Genomic DNA, 27,650 nt, shown 5'->3' with positions numbered 1-27,650 from the left:
TAGATTTTCTAATACGACATTCTGTATTTTTATACGATTTATGGGATTTTTGCTGTTTTTTGGACATCATTGACATATCTCGTCTTCAAGTCTGGTACGACCACGTTCAAATTCATCAACCCATCTTTCTACTTTACTAATTGAAGTTGAAGAGTCCTTATAGGTACACTTTCTATGTTCATTGAAATGAATTACGGGAAAATTAACGTATAGAACCCGGGTATGCGAAAGATTTTTTGGGGAGAAGGGCAAAAAAGACAATTTAGGCCATGACTTGAACGAATTAATTTAGTGAACATTGATTTAATTACAAATTAAAGAGAAATTGCGGAATATGTAAAAGTAAGGTGTGATATATGATACTGAGGTTGTCAATATCTGTACGTTTATTCATGGAGTTTTGTTCTTTTAGAATATGGTACATTTCCAAGAAAGATCTCTAGAAATTATTTTCTGAGAGTAAGGATTTTGTTATCAAAATCAATTTGATGATTAAGAGAAACAGAATGCTTACTTAGGGAGCAAGAGTTCTTATTGTATCTAATATTACTTCGATGGGATGTTGTACGCCCTTTCAGGGTTCTTTTTGTTTGACCAGTATACTTTAAATGGCAATCTTTACATGGTTATATACCACATTCGATTTCTGCTAAATATCAACAGGTGTTTTTGTACGTGAAAAGAGATTTTCAATTGTTTTGCATTTCTGATATCTATTTTAGTAGATAAAAGTTCGAACAATTTAGTAAGTTTATCAATTAACTGCGGGAAATAAGGTAAAGGAGCAGTATCTTCGAGGAGACTCAAATGTGAATCCTTCCTCAAGTTCATAGTTCCATACAAGTCATGAATGAAGCTCATACACTGTTTATACGAGTATAATGAAGAGAAATATATGCAATTAAACTTCTCTCATTGCGTGTTAAAAGTGTTATTATATTTTAGCACAATTAGTAGTAATTTTTTTTATATTTCCGGAAACAGTTTCACTCGTGTAGTGCGAAACAAAAACGACACAAATCAACCGAAATTTCTTCTCGTCGCGCGTTGTTGTAATTAATAAAGTAAAAAGTAAAATAATTGACAGTAGAGAAATCATAAATTACCTACGTTTTATAATAATGCTAACAATGTCAGTTTATTAGTATTTGCCTACGGAATGCAGAGCCCGCAGGCAGAGCTATACGTTATAATAATAAAAAGAAAGTATCTATGTATAACTTTTCTTCATTACTTTTGTTGCATCGAGAGAGAAAATGAAATGTCTATGTAAATATTTTAATTTGCTACACAGAAGATGCATGTCTCTTTGAATAATTGCGGACATTTGAGTTGGCACTTTTTTTCTAGACCAGGCGCTGTCTTTTTTGAGTTTAGACCAGTGCATTTAGGAAAAATAAATCAGATTTTTAGAATAGAAATATGCTTTATTGTCACTGAAAATTTTTACAATTTTATGGACAAAGCTTACATACAGTCAAAAGAAAAATAATATCAATAACAAATAACAACTACAATTTACTAAAATTAGATAAATCGTCAATATACAGTATATAAGATATAAAACCAAAGACAAAAACAATTAATTGCAAAATTTATACAGGGTGAGTCATGAGGAACTGTACATACTCCTACCTCGTATAGAGGCCCCTATGGGGAATAATAAATGACCATTAAAAAGTGTCTGCTCCCATTGTTTAATAATATACAGGGCGAGTTTCGCATTTTGACAGAAATTTATATTCGTCATAATTTTTGAACGGTCGGATCGATGTGTCTCTTATTTTGGTCAATCGTTACACTATTACCACCTAATCAACTGATTTATTCAAACTAGAAAAAAATCAGGTCCGGCTTTAAAAAATCAGTTCGTTTGGGCCTTAGAAAAAATTTCACCCTGTATACGCTTTTTGAAAACTCTAATATTAATTTTACAAATTAGACAAATAGGCAATTAAAATGACGTATTTATTTTTTCCCCACACGATTACTTAATTTTTTATAAAAAAATCAAATTTGACTATGAATTAAAAATTTGGTAAAGTGAACCATAGATTTAAAAAAAATAACTTTTATTACAAAAATTAATTTTTTTAAACAAATATTTGATTTATGTTACCACCCAATCAACTGATTTATTCAAACTAGAAAAAAACAGGCCCGGCTTTAAAAAATTAGTTCGTTTGGGTCTTAGAAAAAATTTCACCCTGTATACGCTTTTTGAAAACTCTAATATGAATTTTACAAATTAGACAAATAGGCAATTAAAATGGCATATTTATTTTTTCCCCACACGATTACTTAATTTTTTATTAAAAAATCAAATTTGTCAAAATCGCAATTTTACCCTAAAAATAAAAAAAATTAAACAACGCTTTTCTTAAAATTAAAAGTTTCACCATTTTTTTTCTATAACACGTCTAGATCTAAAACTCCCCATAACACTTCCCTTTGGACTCTATAGTTTAACATAGACGTGATCAAATAAATAAATTTTAAATTTTTTCACTTAATTTTTGCGATTTAACTTTGCAATTCATGAATCTGCACCTTTTATTTTTAAAAATTCATAACTTTTACGAGAAGAAGACTGAAAGTCTACAACAATTCTCATAGTCTTCACAATGGTAAGAGATATGTGCTGTAAAAATTTCAGAAAAAAAATTTTATTTTTCATTTTTAGGTTAAAATTCAGATTTTGAGAAATTTGATTTTTTAATAAAAAATTAAGTAATCGTGTCGGGAAAAAATGAATATGCCATTTTAATTGCCTATTTGTCTAATTTGTAAAATTCATATAAGAGTTTTCAAAAAGCGTATACAGGGTGAAATTTTTTCTAAGACCAAAACGAAATAATTTTTTAAATCCGGGCCTGATTTTTTTCTAGTTTGAATAAATCAGTTAATTGGGTGGTAACATAAATTAAATATTTGTTCAAAAAAAATTAATTTTTTTAATAAAAAGTATTGTTTTTAATCTATGGTTCACTTTACCAAACTTTTAATTATTATTCATAGTCAAATTTGATTGTTTTATAAAAAATTAAGAAATCATGTGGGGAAAAAATAAATATGCCATTTTAATTGCCTATTTGTCTAATTAGTAAAATTCATATTAGAGTTTTCAAAAAGCGTATACAGGGTGAAATTTTTTCTAGGACCCAAACGAACTAATTTTTTAAAGCAGGACCTGATTTTTTTCTAGTTTGAATAAATCAGTTGATTGGGTGGTAACATAAATCAAATATTTGTTAAAAAAATTAATTTTTGTAATAAAAGTTAATTTTTTTAAATCTATGGTTTATTTTACCAAACTTTTAATTTATAGTCAAATTTGATTTTTTTATAAAAAATTAAGTAATCGTGTGGGGAAAAAAATAAATATGCCATTTTAATTGCCTATTTGTCTAATTTGTAAAATTTATATTAGAGTTTTCAAAAAGCGTATACAGGGTGAAATTTTTTTCTAAGACCCAAACGAATTAATTTTTTAAAGCCGGACCTGATTTTTTTCTAGTTTGAATAAATCAGTTGATTAGGTGGTAATAGTGTAACGATTGACCAAAATAAGAGACACATCGATCCGACCGTTCAAAAATTATGACGAATACAAATTTCTGTCAAAATGCGAAACTCGCCCTGTATATTATTAAACAAGGGGAGCAGACACTTTTTAATGGTCATTTGTTATTCCCCATAGGAGCCTCTATACGTGGTAGGAGTATGTACAGTTCCTCATGACTCACCCTGTATAAATTGCAAATTGAACATACTTATAACAAATAAAATACAACATTAGGAATTGAAAGTTTAAGCTACTGCGTGTGAAACCCAATTTTCTTAATTATTCATTAAGAAATTCTTCTATTGAATTTAAATACAGCACCTATTGACTTACAACTTTTTGCATTGTTTTCGGGATGACATGACGTCAGGAAAAATGTTTATAATAGAAAAGGGTGGAAATGTATACTTGAATTTACAGTGCAAAAAATGCATCCAAAAATGCATACACATTTCTTAATAACTATATTAAGGGCCAGATTTTGTAACTCGTGATTTTTTTATCGCTGCACAAGAATACGCCATCAGAACTCATCACGGGCGCCCATATAAAAATTTTCAGGGGGGACAGACGTGAAGATGTTGCACATTATATTTTGTATACCTTGTATAACCATATATAATTTAAAATTTTACTGTTACCCGAAAAGAGAAAAAAATGTTTATATCACAAATAAACATTGATTTTCGCTTAATTTAAATGTTTAGACTTCCAAGAGGCAGAGAAGACAGGACTCGAGTTCTCTGAAAAGACCATTTTTATTTAATGTGCTTAAGATAAACATCTGAAGAGAGGATAATTACCATTTCCGAAAAAATGTATTTTTAAGGAATTATTTCATGATGAATTCTGAAGGGAGCTTTTTTGTCGGGGCTATTTTGTCGGGGCTATTTTGTCGGCGAGCTATTATTCCGCGGCTGTTTTGTCTGCAGGCTATTTTGTCGGAGCTATTTTGTGTGCGGGATATTATGTCGGGGCTATTTTGACGGAGCTTTTTCGACGGGGCTATTTTGACGGGGTACCAGAAATTTCAAAATTTACTCAGAAAATCTTTATAATATGAAAAACACTTCACAAATTTTCAGGACAATCTATCAAGTAGTTTTTGCAAAATAATTTGGCAATCTAAATTAAAAAAAAAGTGCAGAGCAAAAGTGATCAAAATTATGCAGAGCCAAAAAGAAAAATTTTAAAAAGAACTTGATTTTTTTTTACATATAAAAAGGCATTCAAGTTTTTAAATAAAATTGAAATCCGTTGAATAGGGCAGCTTTGTACATGTGTTCTCCATTATTAAGGATCAGATAATGAAAGATGAAAAATTTTGTTTGTTGTGTTTGTTCTAAGATAGAAAAAATGCTAAATAAAGTGCATAAAAAAATAAAGTAGAATAAAATTTGTAAGTAGGCAATGCCAATACACTTCTAAAATCATCTACATTGCAAATAGTTATTTAATTAAAACATTTATAAATAATTATCAGTAAATAACGTTAACCTCAACGGCTGTATAAACAGGTCTGCAAATATCCATACTATATATGTACTAGGCATTTAATAAAAACCACAAAACTTGATAATACGTACTTATTTTTAATAAAAGTTTTCGTTTTTTGTTACAGATTATGCTAAAATTTGTTCTGCTGGCAACATGTACGATATACAATTCAATGATTATTCAAGGTAAGTCCATATTTTTGCATTTACTTTAATAATTCACAATTGCATAAACAGCAAAATACATACCAGAAACTATTTTCGTATGACATTTTACTTCTATAATATCTTGTACATATAGTGTAGGAAACAGAGGTTGAACCTTGCAAAATGGACACAAGTCCTGTTTAATTTTTTTTCTGGTGTATTAAGGGGTGCTTATTATAGGACTAACTTTTTCTGAAAAAATTTCGCCCCGGAATCCCCCTTTTCGCCCCTTTAAAGGGGGTAATTTGTGGTTTTTGCGGAACGTAGCCCTTCCTGTACCTTTTACAAAATTTTTTTTTATAGAAATATAAAGAGGTCTATATTTTCTACGATTTGTTTTTAACAGCATATGTCTATCATCCACCGTTTAGCGGGGGTAGCGCCCCAAATTTGACAAGTTTTTAAAAAAGATGTTTTAAAAAAATATATATTTTCCCCTAACTGTAACGAACATTAAGAAGAAATCTATTAGTCCTGTCGCCAGGGGGGGTACAACGGCCTCGTTAATTCAGATGGACTTACTCAAGTTTTTTTTTATGTATTTTGACCCGTAGAACACGAATTTTTTGGGTAACAGTTGATCCGGATGTCGATAAGATTGTTATAGACCAAGAACTTGAGGAATCAAATAACAGCGATTTTTGGCAAAACAAAACAATATTTTGTATTTTTTGGGCCATTTTAAGTAAAAAATATTTCTACAAGTTTTTTCGTAGGATGCACAGTTTTCGAGATAAACGCGGTTGAACTTTAAAAAAATCGAAAAATTGCAATTTTTGAACCCGAATAACTTTTGATTAAAAAATAAAATAGCAAGTCTGCTTACCGCATTTGAAAGTTTAAGTCAAATTATATCGGTTTTGATTATTTGCATTGGTAAAAATTTATTTTTTTATTGTTTAACAAAGCTATAAACACGTAGGGTTTCCCGTGCTTTTACATGCGTTTTAACGCATGTAACGTAGAAATAGTCTTGATTGCACTAGTACCTATTCTACCTACTCGTTCGATTTTAAATGAGAAATCATAGAAACATCACTCACGCACTAGTTGTTTGTAGCTTTGTTTAGCAATAACACAATAAATTTTTAGCAATGCAAATAATCAAAACCGACATAATTTGACTTGAACTTTCAAAGGCGCTAAGCAGAATTGCTATTTTATTTTTTAATCAAAAGTTATTCGGGTTTAAAAATTGCAGTTTTTCGATTTTTTGAAAGTTCAACCGCGTTTATCTCGAAAACTGTGCATCCTACTAAAAAACTTGTAGAAATATTTTTTGCTTAAAATGACCCAAAAAATACAAAATATTGTTTTGTTTTGCTAAAAATCGCTGTTATTTGATTCCTCAAGTTCTTGGTCTATAACAATCTTATCGACATCCGGATCAACTGTTACCCAAAAAATTCGTGTTCTACGGGTCAAAATACATAAAAAAAATTTGGGTAAGTCCATCTGAATTAACGAGGCCGTTGTACCCCCCCTGGCGACAGGACTATATCCGCAATTATTCGCAAATAATTGATTGATTTTTGGTATAGGTTTCACTTAAGGGTAATTGCCCTTTTTTTAATTACAGGGTGTTACATTTTAAGAAACTCCTTTTTATACCATCTGAACCGTTTATGCTAGAGTTTAAAGACTTTCAACGATTACCCATGTACTGGTGCTATTTACGAATTTGTATAATTCACCCCCATTTTTCCCCGGAACCACCCAAAAAAAAGAAGAATTAATAAATAAAGTGATTTTCTTGGAATCCTTCGCACACAGTGCCCTTTATTAATATGCTTATATCATTTTGTGCACGTTATTATTATCCATGCATGGACACCAAAAGCGATTTCCTACTGCAACCCCTGCAGCCAAAAAAAAAATAAATAAAATGGGGGGTTGAATTTTTTTTTTTGTTTTTTGCTTTTTGATCCATATGGGCATATTTTTCATCAATAGTGCTTTTCAAAAATATATATGGTTATTGCAACATCCCTGCGAAAACCACCCCTACCCTTGAAAATATACTGCAAAAACTACCCCTATCCACTGGCGAGGATGTTTTTACGATTTTCTCATTGCCTATGCATTCCTTTTAAACAAAAGTTATACAAGAATAAAGACCACTATTTACTCTAAAAATTAGGCCCTATTCATTTTTTTCGTATAAGCAACCGTTACGGCACAGTGGCGCCGTAAACCTCATATATGCTTTGGCAGGCTCTTTTTGTTTTCTTTTTCATCATCTGTTTGTTTTATTGATAAAGTACTTATGTAAAATAAAACAACGCAGTGTAACCTACAAATTATGACCTATGCACATTTTATTGTCTTTGCGCCCCAAAGCCACAGTGGTGGCCCAAAATCAATTTTTGCATATTTTCGCCACCTACACGTATTTTATTGCATTAATGCTACCTTAATAGCACAATATTCACCCTTAAGTGGTCGCTAAGTACTGGCGGATCCAGGAAGGGGTGATGGGGGTGATCACCCCCCCTCTCAAACCAAGTGATATTATATTTAAAGATTATAAAAATATTCATTTATTTTTATAGAAATACTTATTATATTATTATTTTTATAAAAATGGCGTACTTTTTATGCTTTAGCGACAGTGGCGGATCCAGCATCGTTAAGAGGGGGTGCCAATTGGTTAAAATTCTATAAAAATAAATGAATATTTTTATAATCTTTAAATATAATATCACTTGGTTTGAGAGGGTGGGGGTGATCGCCCCCATCATCCCTCCCTGGATCCGCCACTGCTTAGCGACCACTTAAGGGTGAATATTGTGCTATTAAGATAGCATTAATGCAATAAAATGCGTGTAGGTTGCGAAAATATGCAAAAATTGATTTTGGGCCACCACTGTGGCTTTGGGGCGCAAAGATTGTAAAATGTGGATAGGTCATAATTTGTAGGTTACACTGTGTTGTTTTATTTTACATAAGTACTTTATCAATAAAACGAACAGATGACGAAAAAGAAAAAACAAAAACTGGAGCCCGCCAAAGCATATATGAGGTTTACGGCGCCACTGTGCCGTAACGGTTGCTTATACGAAAAAAATGAATAGGACCTAATTTTTAGAGTAAATAGTGGTCTTTAACATTGTATAAGTTTTGTTTAAAAATAATGCATAGGTAATGACAAAATCATAAAAACATGCTCGCCAAGGGATAGGGGTAGTTTCTGCAGTATATTTTCAAGGATAGGGGTGGTTTCCGCAGGGAGGTTGCAATACCCATATATATTTTTGAAAAGCACTATTGATGAAGCACATGCCCATATGGATCAAAAGGCAAAAAACAAAAAAACAATTTCAACCCCCCACTTTATTTATTTTTTTTGCTACAGGGGTTGCAATAGGAAATCGCTTTTGATGTCCATGTATGGGTAATAATAACGTGCACAAAATGATGTATGAAGCATATTAATAAAGGGCATTGTGTGTGAAGGATTCCAAGAAAATCACTTTATTTATTAATTTTTCTTTTTTTTGGGTGGTTCCGGGGGAAAATGGGGGTGCATTATACAAATTTGTAAATAGCACCAGTACATGGGTAATCGCTGAAAATATTTTTACTCTAGCATAAACAGTTCAGATGGTATAAAGAGAGGTTTTTTAAAATGTAACACCCTGTAATTAAAAAATCAGCAATTACCCTTAAGTGAAACCTATACCAAAAAATCAATCAATTATTTGTGAATAATTGCGGTAGGATTTCTTCTTAATTTCCGTTACAGTTAGGGAAAAATATATATTTTTTTAAAACATCTTTTTTTAAAACTTGTCAACTTTGGCGCACCACCCTTGCTAAACTGTGGATGATAGACATATGCTGTTGGAAATAAATCGTAGAAAATATAGTCTTCTTCATATTTCTATAAAAGAAATTTTTTGTTAAAGGTACAGGAAGGGCTACGTTCCGCAAAAACCACAAATTACCCCCTTTAAAGGGGTGAAAAGGGGGGTTCCGGGGCGAAATTTTTTCAGAACAAGTTAGTCTTATAATAAACACCCCTTGATGTACCAGAAAAAAAATAAAACCTGACTTGTGTCCGTTTTGCAAGGTTCTACCTTTGTTTCCTACACTAATATCTCTCCTCAATCTTGAACCCCCGGAGGGCGTGTAATGGTCGACGTGATGTCGTGTATTGTCCGTCTCCAAAGATCTCTGTCTCTGGTCATTTCTTTTAACTCATGCATAGGTCTTTTACATATTCCTGTAATTTGATCGATCCACCTTGTTGGGGATCTTCCTCGTGATCTTCGGCCTTCCACCTTTCCTTGTATAATGAGTCTTTTCATGTCGTTAACCAACTTTTAGCTCTCTTAAAATTAAATTATTTGTCCTATGGTCGGTCCAAGGAATTCGTAGCATTCGTCTCCAACAAAACATTTCAGTACATAAACGTATTATACAGGGTGTCCCGAAAAGATTGGTCATAAATGATACCACAGATTCTGGGGTCAAAAATAGGTTGATTGAACCTCACTTACCTATATACAATATTGCACACAAAAAAGTTACAGCCCTTTGAAATTACAAACTGAAAATCGATTTTTTTTCATATATCTAAGACTCCTAGAGATTTTTTATTGAAAATGGACATGTGGCATCCTTATAGTAGCAACATTTAAAAAAAAAATTAAAGTAAAATTTGTGCACCCCATAAAAATTTTATTGAGGTTTTGTTCCCTTAAACCCCCCCAAACTTTTGTGTACGTTCCAATTAAATTATTATTGTTGCACTATTCGATAAATACAGTATTTTTAAAACTTTTTTGGCTCTTAGTACTTTTTCGATAAGCCAGTGGTTATCGAGATATTTTGAATATTGGTCGAATCCACCACATATTTGTATACCTATGGTTAAGTACGATTATAGAGAGCTGTTAATAATCTGAAAATTTATTTATAATTTACATTATTAGGTATACTTTGAAGAAGAAGCCACATCTGGATAAAAGCTGACTTATCAAGAAAAGACTAAGAGGCAAAAAAGTTTTAAAAACACTGTGTTTACCTAATCGTACCACAACAATAGTTTAATTGGAACGTTCACAAACATTTGGGGGGTTTAAAGGAGAAAAACCCCCATAAAATTTTTATGTAAATATATTAAAAAAGAAGCCGCATCCCGTTAAAAACTGGCTTATCTAAAAAATACTAAGAGGCAAAAAATTTTTAGAAACGTTGTGTTTAACTAATGGTAACACAATAATGAATTAATTGGAACGTACACAAAAGTTTGGGGGGATTTAAGGGAACAAAACTCCCATAAAATTTTTATGGGGTGGACAAATTTCACTATAATTTTGTTTTAAGATGTTCATGCCATAAGAATGCCCCATGTCCATTTTCAATAAAAAATCTCTAATAGTTTTCGATATATTGAAAAAAATCGATTCTCATTTTGTAACTTCAAAGGGCTGTAACTTTTTTTATGAGCACAGTTGTACTAAGGTAAGTTAGGTTCAATCGAACTATTTTTGACTCCAGAATGTGTGGTATAATTTATGACCAATCTTTTCGGGACACCCTGTATATTAACATAGACTGAACCTACCCTTCGCGCTTCCTGGCGACAAGATCTCTTGGACTGGTTTGTGGTATCTCTTGTGGTATACTGTGTAAGTGAAACAGTACTGAGCCAAAAAAAAGATGATGTCACTTCTCTCAACATGACTTTCTTCTTCTTAAGGTACCGAGACCGCTTGTCGATCGTTGGCTCTCATGTTGCTCAGCATATTAAGAGGCTACAGTAGCGATCAACAGGTAGCAACAAACGCGTTCCAAGATTGCGGCTCTAATTTTGAATATTTTGTCGAGATATTTGGCCCACATATTCGTAATATAATAGAGAATGGCAGTACAGAGCCCAATTTCAGAAATATGTTAGTACTTGGAAATTACTCTATAACTAAATAAAATATTGAAAAAAGGAGCCTGTACCTCCATTAAGAAGAAAAAAAACTTTCTTCAAGTAAACTTTTTTATCCCATGCCTAGATTTTGTGTAATCTTGGAACTACTAAAATTTTTTTATTTCTAACAAGAACTCGAACATGTTATAACTAAATAACTAATTAGGCAACATAGAGAAATTATCACTGTCATTTTGATAAACCTGCGTCAGATTTTCTTTAATCTCTTCTGTCATCTTTATCGATATCTGTTCAGTGCAGTAGTGTGTTAATTTAAGAATTCGTTTTTGTTGTTTCATAGGAAAGTAGTGTTTATTGATAGTTAATTTATTATATATTTGTTGTTGTTGTATACGTTGTTGGCCTCTTTGAAAGAATATATTGTTGTTAATTGTGAGTTTTAGTTATATGCAGGTAGGTAAGTATATTTTACGTAAAAATATTTCGAATTCTAATGCGAGTATATAAAGTTTTAGGAGGATTTTTTATTCTAAAAATATTATCAATAGTTTAACAAAATGGAAAAAGTAAATCAAACGAAAAATAAAGTGAAACCTTCCAAGAAAAATGTCCATTAAAACCGTGCCAAAATTATCCGAAAATCGAAATTTGTTTCGCTTTACAACAAAAAATGATTATTTATTATTGTTTTATTATTAGATATTTCATGCAAATACCTATCTTAACATAAAATTTTCACACATTTTGGTTTATTTTTATAAATATCTATTTATTAATAATAAAATCGTTTTCTATTACTTCCATTTAGCGCGACTACGATATTGTCAAAATATTAATCTTAGATAATGACAACGATTACCACTGTTGCCAAAGTTTATGATACTATCTCCCGAAGTTATATTTTGTTGCTACCTGTTGATCGCTACTGTTTACTATTAATAATCACTGTCTTATTTACAGCCGCACGATCAGTGCTAGCTTTCCCAAACCATTGGCGTAGGTTTTTAAGCCAAGAAGTTGTACGGCGGCCCACATTTCTTTTTCCCATTATTTTACCTTGCATGACAAGGTGAAGTATGTCATATTTTTCTGGGTGACGCATTATATGACCAAAGTATTCCAATTTGCGCCTTTTAACCGTGTTCACTACTTCGCAACTTTTATTCAAACGATGACACTCTGTCTATATTAATATATTTGTCTATGATCTTGTACCTATACAATCTTGTAACACTTCATATACTGTCTTTTTGTTTTACACCATTTGTCTGCTTCTTTCTTTTTTCCTGATATTCGTTTGGTCGATTTTCTTTTTTAGTTCTTATTCATTCATTTCTAGCTTAGTTTGTCAGTTTAGTTTTGGCTTTTAATACTCCCTCTTCGTCAACCATCATCCATCCACTTCTGCTTATAGGTCTCTCCCAACTGCTTCCATTTTTCGATATATTGAGCCAATCTAATTCGCTGTTTGCCTGCCACTGCTTTTACATCATCTACTTATCTCTTTGTTGACCTTCCTTAGTACTTCGTCATTAGTTTTTCTTGCTGTACAATTTATCTTCAGCATCCGTCTATGAATGTACATTTCCAAAGCTTTAATTCTGTTCATGCTTGATACTTTTAGTATCCACCAGTGGCGTAGGAATCCACCGGGGCCACCGGGGCAGTGCCCCGGGGCCCCCCGAGGTAAGGGCCCCCGCGAGACTCCTGGGAAAAAAGGAGGGTCATTGTCTAGTTTATGTACTTCTCGAATTTTGAAAAACTAAATATACGTACGTGTTCAGAATGTTCTTTTAAACAAAATATCTATTACTATTTTCCCGGTATTACTTACTAAATTTTCTGGGATTTTTCCATTGCCCTTCAAGGATCCCATCAACTTCGTCGCAAATACGTAATTAAGTACGCAATTGGTGTGAATGTTTGCCTGCTCAGAACGTAAAAACATGGCACAAAACGGCAAAAATCTTATTTTTAATCTGTTTATAAGAACTTGCAGAATTTTTAATTTGTGGCGAGTGGCTGCCCGGCAGGTAGTGGGTGGGGAGGGGATCGCAGCCCTAGCTGTTACAGTCAACACAACAAAATGAAAGTAACAAAAAAGAGACGTTAAAATCCTTAAATCCTACTCGCTGGGCTGGGAGGTTAGATGCAGTCAGTGCTTTAAAACATAGGTTTTGTGACGTATTGAAATGCCTAACCAAGCCAAATTTGACAAGTCAAAAGAAAAAGGAAAAGGATGAATCAATTCAGCTGAAAAAGAAGCTAGAATCTTTCAAATTTGTTTTGCTGCTGGTTATTCAATGTAAAGTTCTGGAATGTATTAATATAGTGTCTAAAACTTTGCAGTCGGAGACAGTAGACATACTTTCAGCCTACAACTTACTCAATAACACTTTTCTAAAACTGAAAGAGATGAGAGAACAATTTGATGATTTCGTATGTGAGGCGACAACAATTTGCAACCGTTGGGGTATTCAACCTGGGTTTTCTCAGAAAAGACATATCAAGTCAAAAAAACATTTTGACGAACTGTGTGAGGACGAGAGGTTGCAGGAACCGGAATCATGTTTTAAAGTAACAGTGTTTCTCCCTATGATTGACATATTGTGCAGCCAAATACAAGCACGTTTTCTAGGAATGAAATCTGTTTTAGATACTTATAAAGTAACTTTTCCTGAATTCCTGTCAAAAGCAAGTGAAAGTGAAATTCATAACTGTGCTGTTGAATTTGTGAAAAGGTTTCCTAATGACATCTCTCCTTCATTCCCATCACAAATTTGCTCCGTAAAAGAAACTTTCAAAACAGAGCTTAAAACCATGTCCACTGTCAAAGAGCTTGCAGATTTATTGCTAATTGACCATAGCTCTTTGTCTTCAACTTATCCTGATGTGTGTACAGCGTGCGTCATGTACTTGACAGTCCCGGTCACCGTCGCTAAAGCGGAGCGCTCATTCTCAAAGTTGAAGATAATTAAGAACTATTTGAGAAGTACTATGGGCCAGGAAAGACTCGCAAATCTGGCGATACTTTCAATTGAAAATGATCGTGCCAAACAAATTGACATTGATAGTGTTACAGATGATTTTGCTTCAGCAAAAGTTAGAAAGAAAGACTTTTTTAAATAAATACAACCTGACATGTCAACATTGTACATATTCAACAAATTATTAAATGATATGATATTTTAAACTGGTGTTTTAGTTTTAATCTATATTTCCTAAAGATTTAATAAAAAATATAAAAAAAATATTACACCTAAAAAATATATTTAACTGAATATGCAGAGTTCAAGTTAAGTTTATATAAAAAAATCATTTTGAGGCTTAGCATGATTAGCTTATTTAAAAGTAGATTAAAGAGCTAGAACTGCAAAATAGTTAGATATTTTAAAATAAAAAAAAATAAAATCAATTAAAAAATTTGTATTCACCCAAAAGCAAGCTGAAATTTTTTTTGTAGTAGGGGCCTTGTGAGTGGACTTGCCCCAGGGCCCCCGGATTTATTGCTACGCCACTGGTATCCACACTTCTGCATCATACAAAAGTATAAACCAAACATAGCACTTAACCATTCTTTTCCTTAATTCTAAACTGAGATGATTATTGCAAAGAAATGTCTTTATTTTCATAAAAGTAGTTTTAGTCATTGCGATTCTGCGTTTTGATTTCTATGTATGGATCTTGTTGGCAGTGGCGGCTCGTATAACTTTAGGAAGGTAGTGCCAGAATCCGGGTAGCTGCCTAAATTTTTTGTGGCGGTTTTACGATATGGTCAAAAAGGATATAAAATATAAATAAAAAAAAAATATCGATTCTTATCTACCTGTTCATTATGTTTAATTAGAGTATCACGATAAGCTGAATTTAATTGGGTTTTTATATTTAACTTACCAAGCATTGAAAAGCTAAAAACGTTATTCATGTGCACTTTAGATTTTTCATGGGATTTCAATTTCTCCCATATATGTACAAGATCATCGGTGCCTTTGTTTGACCAAGTCTCGTCACCTTCAAACAAAACGCATACAAAACAGAAGAGTTTATTAGTTTGTTCGCAACCACACAACCAGCTATTTTTATCATAAATAATTTTATTAAACTTACGACAGCGAAGTTTTTGTCCATTTCCACTTTGTTTTTCAATTTTTAAATCGGGTAAAGGCCGACCGAGTTCTTTAATTTGTAGTTTTTTTTTTAACGAAAAACCACCAAAAGAGTTTTTTAATATACTAATTTGATTCATTGTCAATAAATAAATTAAACGTAGAAAATAATCAAAATATTATTTTTATACCTAAGACACCCACGATCACAACGCACTAACTAATAATTACAAATTAAAAAATATAGTAGAGTATAAACACAAATATACAATACAGTAGTAGACAATAAACACAATAGCGTCAAGCGAACGCGTAAAGAAATTAGAAATATGTAGATCTAAAACATTGTATCTTAAGATCCACTAACTTCCTTTTCGAGATTTCGAGCCTGGCACGGAGACTCAAATTTAAACGTATGTTAAAAGTGCAATACCGCTCTCTCTCTGTCACTTACACAGGATGCTCATACAATCTTTCTCTTTTCTCACGAGCCACTATGCCGTTCGGCACTGGGATTTTTATGATTTTCATCCTTTATCCGGTCAGCTGTGGGTGGCCAGAGTCGGTAGATTTGCATTGCGCTACACAGTTGCCAGATTTGATATAATTTATAAAAATAAAGAGAAATATTCACAAAAAAAATAAACAGGCATTAAAATGTTTTTAAGATAAAAAATATGTTTCTGCATAGTTAGCAAGGTAGTGCCATGGCTCTATGGCACTACCTCACGGGCCGCCACTGCTTGTTGGTCTATTAGGACAGTTCCCAAATATGTAATTATGTGAACTTCTTCAACTTGGACTCCATTTATTGAAGCTCTGCATCTGGATGTGGGTTATGATTATGACTAAAGACTAAAAATTTGGTTTTGATTGAGTTTATTTTAATGCCTATTTCCTCTCCTACTTCGTGAATACAATCAACCAGAATTTGAAGACCTTCAATATTTTCTGACAGAAATATTCTTTCGTCCGCGTATCTAATTACATTAAGAGGATCGGTACGTATTTTCTAGGGATGGCGGTTTTTGACAAAACACCGGTTTTCGGTTATACCGGTTTTTTTTGCTTACGGTTTAACCTAGCGGTTATAACCGGCCGAAAAAAACCGGTTTTTGGAAAAATCGATTTTCGGTTTTTTTAATCCAATAGGTTACAAAGTTACATTTACAATACACTTTAGTTTGCGATACTCCATTCGACTCGATATCAATATGATCAAAATTAGTACATACTATCGAAAGAACATGTATTACTTTTAACACGTTTGTATATTTGTAGAAAAGCTACATTAAAACTCATTTAATACTTCCTGTATGAGTGTATCGTTTTGAAAACGTAGCGAAATTCTTGGAGATTCGTATTCGTAATCAGTAATTCGAGATTCATAGTCAGAGCATTATTTTTGGTAATCAGAAAAAGTCATTCACCCACTTTCAATGTCAAGAGTTAAGTGTGAAAAATAGATGATGTTTGCGTCTAATTCAACCAGATCACTTCTTACGTAAATATTATGATTACAAATACCTTTTCAATGAAATATTATAATAAAACTTAATAATTGTTCCTGGCTGATGTGAGATTGCACTTTCAGTTTGCTTCTGTATTTTATAAAATAAAATAAAATTTGAATTATGCTTTTGTTTGGAATAATTACTTGAGAATAATAATTATGATTGGGATCCAAAATAATACCTAACCTAATCCTAATCACCCTAAAAACCTAATAACCGGTTTTTACTTTAAAAAGAAAAAACCGGTTATAACCGGGACAAAAAAACAACCGGTAAAACCGGTTATTGCGAAGTAAAAAAAACCGGTTTTAGGTTTAAACCGGTAGGTTTTTCCCATCCCTAGTATTTTCGGCTGCAATGCTATTCAAATGGGGATTCATTTTTTTCGAATCCTGAGAAAACTAATAAGTATTTTTGAAAAATTTAAACGCAGAATGAAAGACTACGTTATTAGCGAGGGCCGAAAGTCCCTGAGAACTTCTATAATGTTTATTTTAATAAGTTACAGGGGTGAAAAACTAAGAGAAAATTTAGTGTGATTTTTAATTTCAAATATCTCATTCAAAATAAACTTTTTATTTATTCTAAGGGACTTTCGGCCCTCGTTAATAATTTAGTCTTTTATTCTGCGTTTAAACTTTTCAAAAATATTTATTGGTTTTTTCAGGATTCGAAAAAAATGAACACAATGCCGTGGTAATATTTTCCAAATCTATCTTTGTCTTACAACGCACTCAGCCGAATATAATATTGTCAGCATATATTGTCAGTCATAGACACTGACAATCAGTGACAATTTTAAATATTTGACATTGCATCGGGAATATTTTTAGTTATTGATTAAATATTATTGATATATAGTGTATTTGATAAATAATTGATTTAAGACGTGAACTTAATAAAAAGTTATTTATTGTGTATTATTTGTGGAAGATCCAAGCAGAGAATAAATCAGGATAATATATTCTGTGATCCAAGTATTTTGTTGTTAAAGATGTTCAAAATTGTAACCGTTCCGTAATAATATTATTAAAAAATCACTTTTCCCCTTTTCTCGATTGAGTATTAGTTTTTGTTGTACAAATAAATTATTAAAATCACTGAATACATAGTTAATGAAAAAATTATCACATTTATTAACTGAATTAATAATTTGCAATTATAAAAATAACAGTTATTCAAGAACATTCAAAAGTCATCTCTTTAAATTAATGATGACATTTTCAAGTAGAAAGACATTCTAGTAATTTTATTATTATCCAGATTTAGCCATACGGCTCACACTCCCTCTAAGGGGAAAATTGACTCATCCCAGATACCTACGGTATCAAAAGGATTGAGCTCTGGTGGGACTCTTTCCGTGTTATCGAGCCCTAGGTGACTTGGTATGCAGGTGTATCTCCCAAAAATTTTCGTACACATCTGGCCGTTGCGAGTAGTACAGCTTTCTGCATGGTCTTGTAAAGATGTTCATTTAGACCCAGCCTTTTTATGCTTTCGAGGAGGTTCTTCGGAATGACTCCAGTAGTAGACATAACAATAGGTATCGTCTGGGTACTTTGCATTCTCCATTGCCTTCGTATTTGAATTTCTAGATCTCGGTACTTGACGATCTTTTCAGTGAATTTACTACGTAGATTATTGTTGTTAGGTATCGCCACATCAATTAGTGTTGTTTGTCTTGTTAATTTATTAACTAGTACGAGATCTGGTCTATTATGTGCCACTGTTTGGTCTGTGAGCACAGTGCGGTCCCAGTATAGCTTGTAGTTGCCATCCTCAAGCATACTCTCAGGGACGTATTGATAATACGGGAGATGGTCCGTTTGGAGAAGTCCCAGCTTGATAGCTATCTCTTGATGAAGGATTTTTCCCACTGCGTCATGCCGTTCCTTGTATTCAGTTGCAGCAAATGCCTGGCAGCCCCCTGTAAGATGTTGGATGGTTTCTTGGGCTTGACATCCATATCGGCATCTGTCGTTTTGAACCTGAGGGTCTTTGATGATATATTTCAGGTAGTTTCTGGTTGGTATAACCTGATCCTGAATGGCCAGTAATGAACCCTCCGTTTCAGGGAACATCTTTCCTGATGTCAACCAGTAGTTCGACGCTATATTGTCGACATAATCTTGGCTGACCTCATTGGGATGTCGCCCGCGCAAAGGTTTACCCATCCAGGCGCGCACTTTATCGTCCTTAGTAAGGTGGTTTATGCGCAGTTCTGCTTCCCTCAGTTTGATCGGTGTTGTGTCATCTACTGCGCAGATAACGCGATGTAGAGTAGATGTCTCAGCCTGCATCTGAAAATAAGTTCTTAAATTAGCAATTTGTTTATCTAATTGCTCACCTATATCCATAAGTCCTCTTCCTCCTAAATACCGGGGTAATGTCGTTCGTTCTACTGCACTTTTAGGGTGGTGTTTTTGTGCCTTTGTGAGGTGTGTTCGTACTTTTCGCTGAAGATTTTCTATATCCGTTTTTGTCCACTTAACAATACCAAATGAATAGCTAAGCGCGGAACAAGCGTAGGTGTTTAGTGCCTTAAACAAATTTTTACTATTAAGCTGTGAACGAAGCAGCTGTTTTACCCTTCTTATAAACTCGGTAATTATCTCAGTTTTCATTTGCTTATGGTCAATTTTCCGCGCCTGTTTTACTCCAAGATATTTGTACATATCGTTGTCGCCCATGGCCTCGATGTTCTGGCCATTTTGCATATCGAATCCACCGGGCTGTACCTTTCCTCTGACTATATTCAAAACACGGCACTTGTCTAGACCGAACTGCATACTAATATCATTAGAAAATGTTTCTACAGTTTTTAGCATCTCTTCTAGGTGTTCTCGAGTGGAAGCCATTAATTTCAAATCATCCATATACAACAGATGATTGAGCTTCGCTACCACAGTATTATTGCTTTTAATGCTAAAACCTGAGTCAGTGGAGTTTAATAGCTGGGAAAGGGGGTTCAAAGCTAAACAGAACCACAATGGACTCAACGAGTCTCCTTGAAATAGGCCCCGGTTGATTGCGATATTTTCGGTTTCGATATTGTTTTCACCAGGTATTTGGAGGTGAATTTTAGTCTTCCAATCTCTCATTATATGCCTTAAAAAGGTCACTATGTTATCATCTACTTTGTATATTTTCAATATATCTATTAGCCATTCATGCGGTACTGAATCAAAGGCCTTTTTATAGTCAATAAAAGCAGTAAAAAGGTTCCTTTTTTTAGTGAATGCCTGGTTAGAAATGACTGAGTCGATGATAAGCTGTTCTTTGCAACCCATGGAACCCTTAGCGCATCCTTTCTGTTGAGGCTCTATGATATTGTTTAGAGCACAGTGTTGGTAGATACGCCGGGTTACACAGGATGTGACCAATTTATACAAAGTTGGAAGACAAGTAATTGGGCGGTACTTGGATGGATCTTGGGTGTTATTTTGATCCTTGGATATTAAATAAGTAGTTCCCTGAGTTAGAAATGATGGTAATTCCTGCGGATTAGAAATAACATGATTAATTAATGTTGATAAGCACTCATGAATACTCCAAAACTTTTTAAGCCAGAAGTTCTGAACTCCGTCTGGTCCAGGAGATTTCCAGTTATGAAGCTCTTTGATGACATTTGAGACTTCTTCAGTCGTGAATGGTTCGTAGTTAGCAGTGACGTAGTGGTGACAGTTGTGCGTCGTATCTTCTATCCAGCCAGCATTGTTGTTAAAAGCAGCTGGTGTGGAAAGTTGATTTCCCCAAAACTCATGAATTTCTTCTTGGCTTGGGTAAGACTTGTCGACACTTTCTACGGTGGAATTGAGTTTTCGGTAGAACGCCTTCTCAGAGTTCTCAAAAAGTGCATTGTCACATTTTCGGTTGTTACTAACTTTATACCTTCTTAATCGTCCTGAATAGACGGAGAGTTTTTGTTTTAATGTATCCAGACACTGTTGGGCTGTGTTATTTTCTGGATCGTATCTCGAGTTTCTTGCAGTGCTCCGCATTATTTCTTCAGCTCTTTTAATGATTTTTCTACTTGTAACACCTCTTATATATTCTGTGACTTGACCAATATCCCTACGCAGTAATTCAATTTTTCCGAGAAGTCTTTTTTCCCAGGGTGCAATTCTGTTACCAGTCCTTCCGTTATTAGTACCCCGTCGTGTTCTGATCTTAACGCTCATTACATTGGCAATTGCTGTAGCTGCACAGTAGATTAGCATATGCAGATATTCCAATGTGTGGGCTTCTGCTACATAATTGGGTAGGACTTCAGTATTCACAATTTGTAACAGGGCACCTAGTTTCTTACAAGAGTTTATTCGTGGTAGCGGTGGTCTGCGAAGTGGATTTGTTCCATTAAACTCTTGTACGGCACGAGCCATTTCGTTATTATTATTATTATTATTATTATTATTATTATTATAAATCAAATAAGGGCAGAGGAGCGAGCTCCTATTATGCCCAAAAACAAAGAGAAATATCATTTTACAACTAATACAAATTAAGAATAAAGTTAAAAATTAACAAACATCAAATAAAAATATTGAAACAATAAAACAATGTCGCCCTAAAACAATTCAATCCTGTAAAGCTCCCATAATGTTCAAAACAAAGAAACATATCGTTATAAAACTAATAAAAATTTTAAAGATTACAATTTCAAACAAAATTTTGAAACAATAAATAATGCCGTCCTAAAATTATTCAGTCTTGCAAAGAAAATAAAGAATTATCAAGTCTATTTTTAAAAATGTTAACACTAGTTGCCGATATGGTGTCTTCATCTAAGTTATTCCAGATGTTAAATATTCTGTTTGGTAAAAAGTTCATTCTGGATCTTGTTGTCGTCTGTTCCCTCTTTAATTTATAACGATGACCTCTTAATCGTTCGTCTAGATTTAGCGTAAATATTGTGTTAAGGTTTCCAAAATTATATTTTAAAATACGGAAGGATATAATTAGGTCACCTCGAAGACGTCGATGTTCAAATGTTGTTAGATGAGCCAAGTTTATGTTTACAATATCCATGCCAGTGTGAATTTTACTACACGTAATTTGCCGTGTAAAGACAGAAAAAGTAGAGATACACGTAAATTATTTGCGAATTATGTACCCATAGCCTTAAGTAGTTCCCCGTTGATTTTTTATTCAATGTGGCTGTCTCTCAAGTGTATTTAAAAAAATGCAACCTTGTCTGACTCTTCGTTGTTTGGAGATTTCGTCGGTGTAGATATCTCCAATTTATACAATAGCAGTTTGATTCCAGTAGATTTTTAATGACACGAATATCTTTGTCACCTATTTCTATATTTTTTAACATCTACATTAATTTTACATGCTGTACTTTATCGAACGCCTTTTCGAAGTTCACGAAGCACGCAAATACATCTTTTCTTGATCCATTTTAATTTTCCCGTCTTTAAAACGGTTCATTTTAATTTGTTAATTCAATATTTTTAGCAATGCCAATGGTTCAAGAGTCCCAAGGTATTTACACAATAACAGCAGAAGGTATAGGTTCCTCCAGCTCAGAATCAAACGAAACATTCACAGATGACTGGAACTACAAGAAGTTGGAACATAGTAAAGTACCGATTTTGGCAAATAGAGCTCGGAATCATACTCTTCCACCACCGAGCAATGGCAGTGTACGTAGGTATAATTTTGATTGCCATTTTTAAAATTTTTTAGTATATTTTTGTTTAAGGGTGTAGGCGCAAAATCTTGGTCAATAGCTATTAAAACGAATTCATTTTTTTTTCGAATTCTGAGGAAACTAATAAATGTTTTTGAAAAATTTAAACGCATAATGAAAGACTACATTATTACCGAGGCCCGAAAGTCCCTTAGAATTAACAAAAAGTTTTTTTTGAATGAAATATTTGAAATTAAAAATCACACTAAATATTCTCTCTTTTTTCACCCCTGTAACTTATTAAAATAAACATTATAGAAGTTTTCAGGTACTCTCGGCCTTGAAATTTTTCAAAAATACTTATTAGTTTTCGCATGATTCGAAAAAATGAATGCATTTAAATAGCATTGGACCAAGATTTTGCGCCTACCCCCCTCAAGAATCTAAACCAAAAGAACCAAAAATCACGATTTTCCAATTTTTTACAAAATTTGTTATTGCTAACAGAAATTAAAATATTTACAATCAATTATCAATTACATATGTGAGAATGAGAGTGGTGTGTTGTGTGATAGGAAAATTCATATGTAGCCTAATAAAATAAAAAAAGTCAATATGTAAATTCGTACAGGTTAAAACAAATTTTATATCAAAGTTTAGGTGGGTACAAAAGATATTTTCAAGAAAGTATCCAAATCATACAAGGGGATCATTGTTTAAATAATTAAAAAGGGGTCATTTTTGCAAAAAAATTACTTTTTTAACTGCTGAGGTCATTCAATTACTAATGAAGGTCTATAGGATTTTTTTTCTGCAAAGTTGAAGGATAAATTTTTCACATAAGACTTACTAAATTAAATTTGACCCCATATTTATTTAAATAATTATACATAAAACTTTAAAAACAAATTTGCAAAAAATTATTTTTAGCGTTTTAAATAAGCAATATAAAATATCTTATTTTACAGAATAAGTTGCGCTATGTTACCAGCATTAAGGAAAAAAAATTGGTCGAAAAATATTTAACATTTTTTGAGATATTGAATTTGTTTATTAAATGTTACTATATTTTCAATTGCAAAAACGCGGTTGTTGCCAAAGAAATATTCACCTGCTTAAGATCTCATTATTTTTATTTTTATGTATATTTTCGATAAATGTATTGATAAATTCAAATTTCAGTTAAACTCCCCACTAAAATGGCATTTGAAAATTATTCAAATTTGTTTATAATTTGTTTTTTTAATGACGTCGCGGGGATTAAGTATTTTGAAATGCCGTTTCCATAATTGGGTTCCTGGGAATTTTTTACTAATTAACAAAATTTTTTTGTCATTTTTCTTCTTCTTTTTTTTTGAGTTATATTACTACGGGCCCTTTTAGGGTTAAATTTTATTAAGAATGTCGAATCTCTGAGTTGTAGATTCTAGACCTAAAAATATTAAGATTTAACTAAAATCTCTTAAATAAAATGTGGCTACTTACTGAGTTACAGGGTGTTTTATTTAAAAATTTAAAAATTATTGTTACCAAATACTTTAAAACTATTTGACGTATCCTTATCATACTTGGCAGAAAGTGTGGCTATTATACACCCTATTAAATTGTGATTAATAAACGTTTCTAGCTAGTGCCAGAGCCGTACGACAGGGGATAGACAATGATTGACCCTTCCCAAATTCTACGCCACTGAGTGAATTACTATTGTAGCGAAATTTTTCGATTCTCCAATACTTTGTATGTAAATAACTTTATTGGTATCGATAAAGTCATCAGTTTGAGAGATATTGGAAATTTAAAATGAATGAATGAATGAATCAAAATAACTATGCCGTTTTATTTTTAACGACCAATATCTCGAAAACTAATGACTTAATCGTTACCAGTAAAGAGTATATTATTTACATAGAAAGTATTGGAGAATCGAACAATTTCGCTAAAATAGTAATTCCCTCAGTGGCGTAGAATTTGGGAAGGGTCAACCATTAACTGGCCCCTGTCGTACGCCTCTGGTGGTAGCTAGAAACTTTTATTTATCACAATTTAGTAGACTGTATAGTACCCACACTTTCTGCCAAGTATGATAAGGATATGTCAAACAGTTTGAAAGTACTTGGTAAAAATAATTTTTAAATTTGTAAATAAAACACCCTGTAACTCAGTAAGTAGCCACATTTTATTTAAGTGATTTTAGACCAATCTTAATATTTTTAGGTCTAGAATCTACAACTTAGAGATTCGACATTCTTAATGAAACTTAACCCAAAAAGGGCCCGTAGTAATATAATGCCAAGAAAAAAAAAGAAGAGGAAAAAAAGACAAAAAAATTTGTTAATTAGTGAAAAATTCCCAGGAACCCAATTATCGAAACGGCATTTCAAAATATTTAATCCCCGCGACGTTATTAAAGAAATAAATTATAAACAAATTTGAATTATTTTCAAATGCCATTTTAGGGGGAAGTTAAATTGAAATTTGAATTTATCAATACATTTGTCGAAAATATACATAAAAATAAAAATAATAAGATTTAAGACAGGTAATTATTTCTTTGGTAACAACCGCGTTTTTTTCAATTGAAAATAGAGTAACATTTAATAAACAAATTCAATATCTCAAAAAATATTAAATATTTTTGGACCAATTTTTTTTAATAATACTGATAACATAGCGCCACTTATCCTGTAAAATAAGATATTTTATAGTGCTTATTTAAAAAGCTAAAAATAATTTTTTGCAAATTTGTTTTTAAAGTTTTATGTATAATTATTTAAATAAATAGGGGGTCAAATTTAATTTAGTAAGTCTTATGTAAAAGATTTACCCTTCAACTTTACAGAAAACAATCCTATAGACCTTCATTACAAAATACAAATGAAATAAACCAATATAAAGGTCGCTTAGACCTTTTGCTAATGTTAAGTAGAGTAGATGACCATTACAAAGATGAGTACAAACAAACAAAACGTCAGTATAATAAAATGCTTGTGGATTCACGAAAAATGCAGTATGGGCAAGAAATATATAATAGTCAAAATAAGTCAAAAAGTCTATGGAAAATCGTTAAAGAAATCACACAGGCAAATTCTAGCGAAAATAATGTAGCAATACTAGGAGATCCAGTCACGGTAAGTAATAATTTTAATGAATATTTTTTAAATGCTGCTACACATCTGTCAGAAAATATACCAAAAATAGAATTCAGCACCAAAATACAATTTAACAAAAACTCATTTTTTCTAACGCCAGTAACTATAAATGAAGTAATTGAATTAATTAGAAAATTGAAAAATAAATTCACTTCAGGTTATGATGGGATACCTACGAATATAATAAAACTGTGTGCATATGAGCTAGCTATACCATTATGTCATATAATAAACAATACCTTCATAAATGGGATATTTCCAGACAACTTAAAAATAGCTGTAATAAAACCAGTGTATAAAAAAGGTGATGCCACTTTACTAGAAAATTATCGTCCAATAAGCCTCTTACCATCATTCTCTAAGGTTTTTGAAACAGTCATGTGTGTCAGGCTTCTCAGTTTTTTCTATAATGAGGGGCTGTTATGCAATGCACAACATGGGTACCTTAAGGGAAAATCTATAGAGACTGCCATTTATGATTTTATAACAAAGATAAATGAGGGTTATGAAAACAAAGATATATCCATGGGCATATTTTTAGATTTATCAAAGGCATTTGATACTTTAAATCACAAAATACTAATGGAAAAGCTTTACAGATATGGCATTAGAGGGCCAGGTTATAATTGGATAAAATCATACCTATCAAACAGAAAACAGAAAGTAAAATTTGAGTATGAGGGAAGAAATTGCTTCTCTGATGAAGGTCTCATTTCGGTGGGAATTCCTCAGGGAAGTATTATGGGTCCTCTTCTCTTTGTTTTTTATGTAAATGATTTAGCTTTAGACATTACAGATAACAATCAGAATACTCTTATTGTGGAATTTGCAGATGATACTAACATTTTAACTATAGGGTCATCCTTGAATAATTTATTGAATATCGCTAATAATAGATTAGATAAAGCACAGAGATGGCTCAATATGAATAAACTCATACTGAACAGAGAAAAAACAAATTATATCTGTTTCGTTACTAAAACAAATAATAGTACCTTACCAGAAACTGTCTCAATTCAATCACAAATGGTTACTCTAAACCAAAGCACAAAATTTCTGGGGGTACATATTGACCAAAATTTAGATTTTGGAGTGCATATAGATGAGATCTGTAACAGGTTAGCATCTATATGCTACTCTTTCAGAATAACAGCAAATTATTTGGACGAAAAATGTAAACGAGTTGTATATTTTTCAAACTTTCATTCTGTAATGCGATTTGGAATAATTTTCTGGGGGGGGAGTAGTAGCGCTGAGCAGGTTTTTATATTACAAAAAAGAGCAATCAGAACTCTACTTAACTTGAAATACAGAGATTCGTGTAGAGGTAATTTCAAAAAGCTCAACATACTAACAATGGCTGGAACATACATATATGAATGCTTACTTTTCATTTTTAAAAATAGACATAAATTCTTGAAACACATAACAAACCATAATACAAATACCAGAAACAATCTCATAAACTATAATATACCAATACATAGACTAACAGCATCCGAAAAAACCACGGAATATGCCTGTATTAAATTCTTTAATAAACTGCCTTACAGCATCAAAATAGAAACTGACATAAATAAATATAGAAAGTCTGTTCAACAGTTGCTCATACACCTTGAACCCTACAAAGTTGGAGAATACCTTCAAGCTGACCTGCAGGGAGACTGAGGGCTCTTATTTGAATCTAAATGTCACTGTTATTATTATATTTTAATATTACTTTTATGTTAAGTGTAGGTTGTTACAGCAACCATTATAATTTGTAATTGACACCATTCTCTCTATTTACAATTTATATTTGTATGTAGCTTGTGAATCCTGAGAATAAAGCTTTTTTCTATTCTATTCTATTCTATTCATTAATAATTGAATGACCTCAGCAGTTAAAAAAGTAATTTTTTTGCAAAAATTACCCTTTTTTAATTATTTAAACAATGATCCCCTTGTATGATTTGGATACTTTTTTGAAAATATCTTTTGTACCCACCTAAACTTTGATATAAAATTTGTTTCAACCTGTACGAATTTACATTTTGATTTACATGCAGTGTAATTTTATTTTACTAGACTAATGAAGCTGAAGGAAAA

General features: G+C 32.3%; 1 protein-coding gene across 7 annotated transcripts in view; it reads left to right on the top strand.

Moving 5' to 3' along the window:
* Window positions 1–27,650, top strand: part of LOC126890887 (sphingomyelin phosphodiesterase) — a 115,596-nt gene that overhangs the window by 50,846 nt on the left and 37,100 nt on the right. For 5 of the 7 annotated variants that reach the window (XM_050660036.1, XM_050660035.1, XM_050660038.1 and 2 more), the window contains exons 2-3: window positions 5,187–5,247; window positions 22,239–22,426. In XM_050660036.1, the coding sequence (XP_050515993.1) occupies window positions 5,190–5,247; window positions 22,239–22,426 (246 nt within the window). In that variant the 5' untranslated portion in view covers window positions 5,187–5,189. Of the gene's footprint in view, window positions 1–5,186; window positions 5,248–22,238; window positions 22,431–27,650 lie in introns of all 7 variants that reach the window. The other 2 variants (XM_050660042.1, XM_050660041.1) reach the window with 1 other exon arrangement.

The sequence above is a fragment of the Diabrotica virgifera genome, chromosome 9 (assembly GCF_917563875.1).
Source record: "Diabrotica virgifera virgifera chromosome 9, PGI_DIABVI_V3a".
Taxonomy (NCBI): domain Eukaryota; kingdom Metazoa; phylum Arthropoda; class Insecta; order Coleoptera; family Chrysomelidae; genus Diabrotica; species Diabrotica virgifera.
The sequence above is the reverse complement of the archived record's forward strand: the minus strand, read 5'-3'. Positions and strand labels throughout refer to the sequence as shown.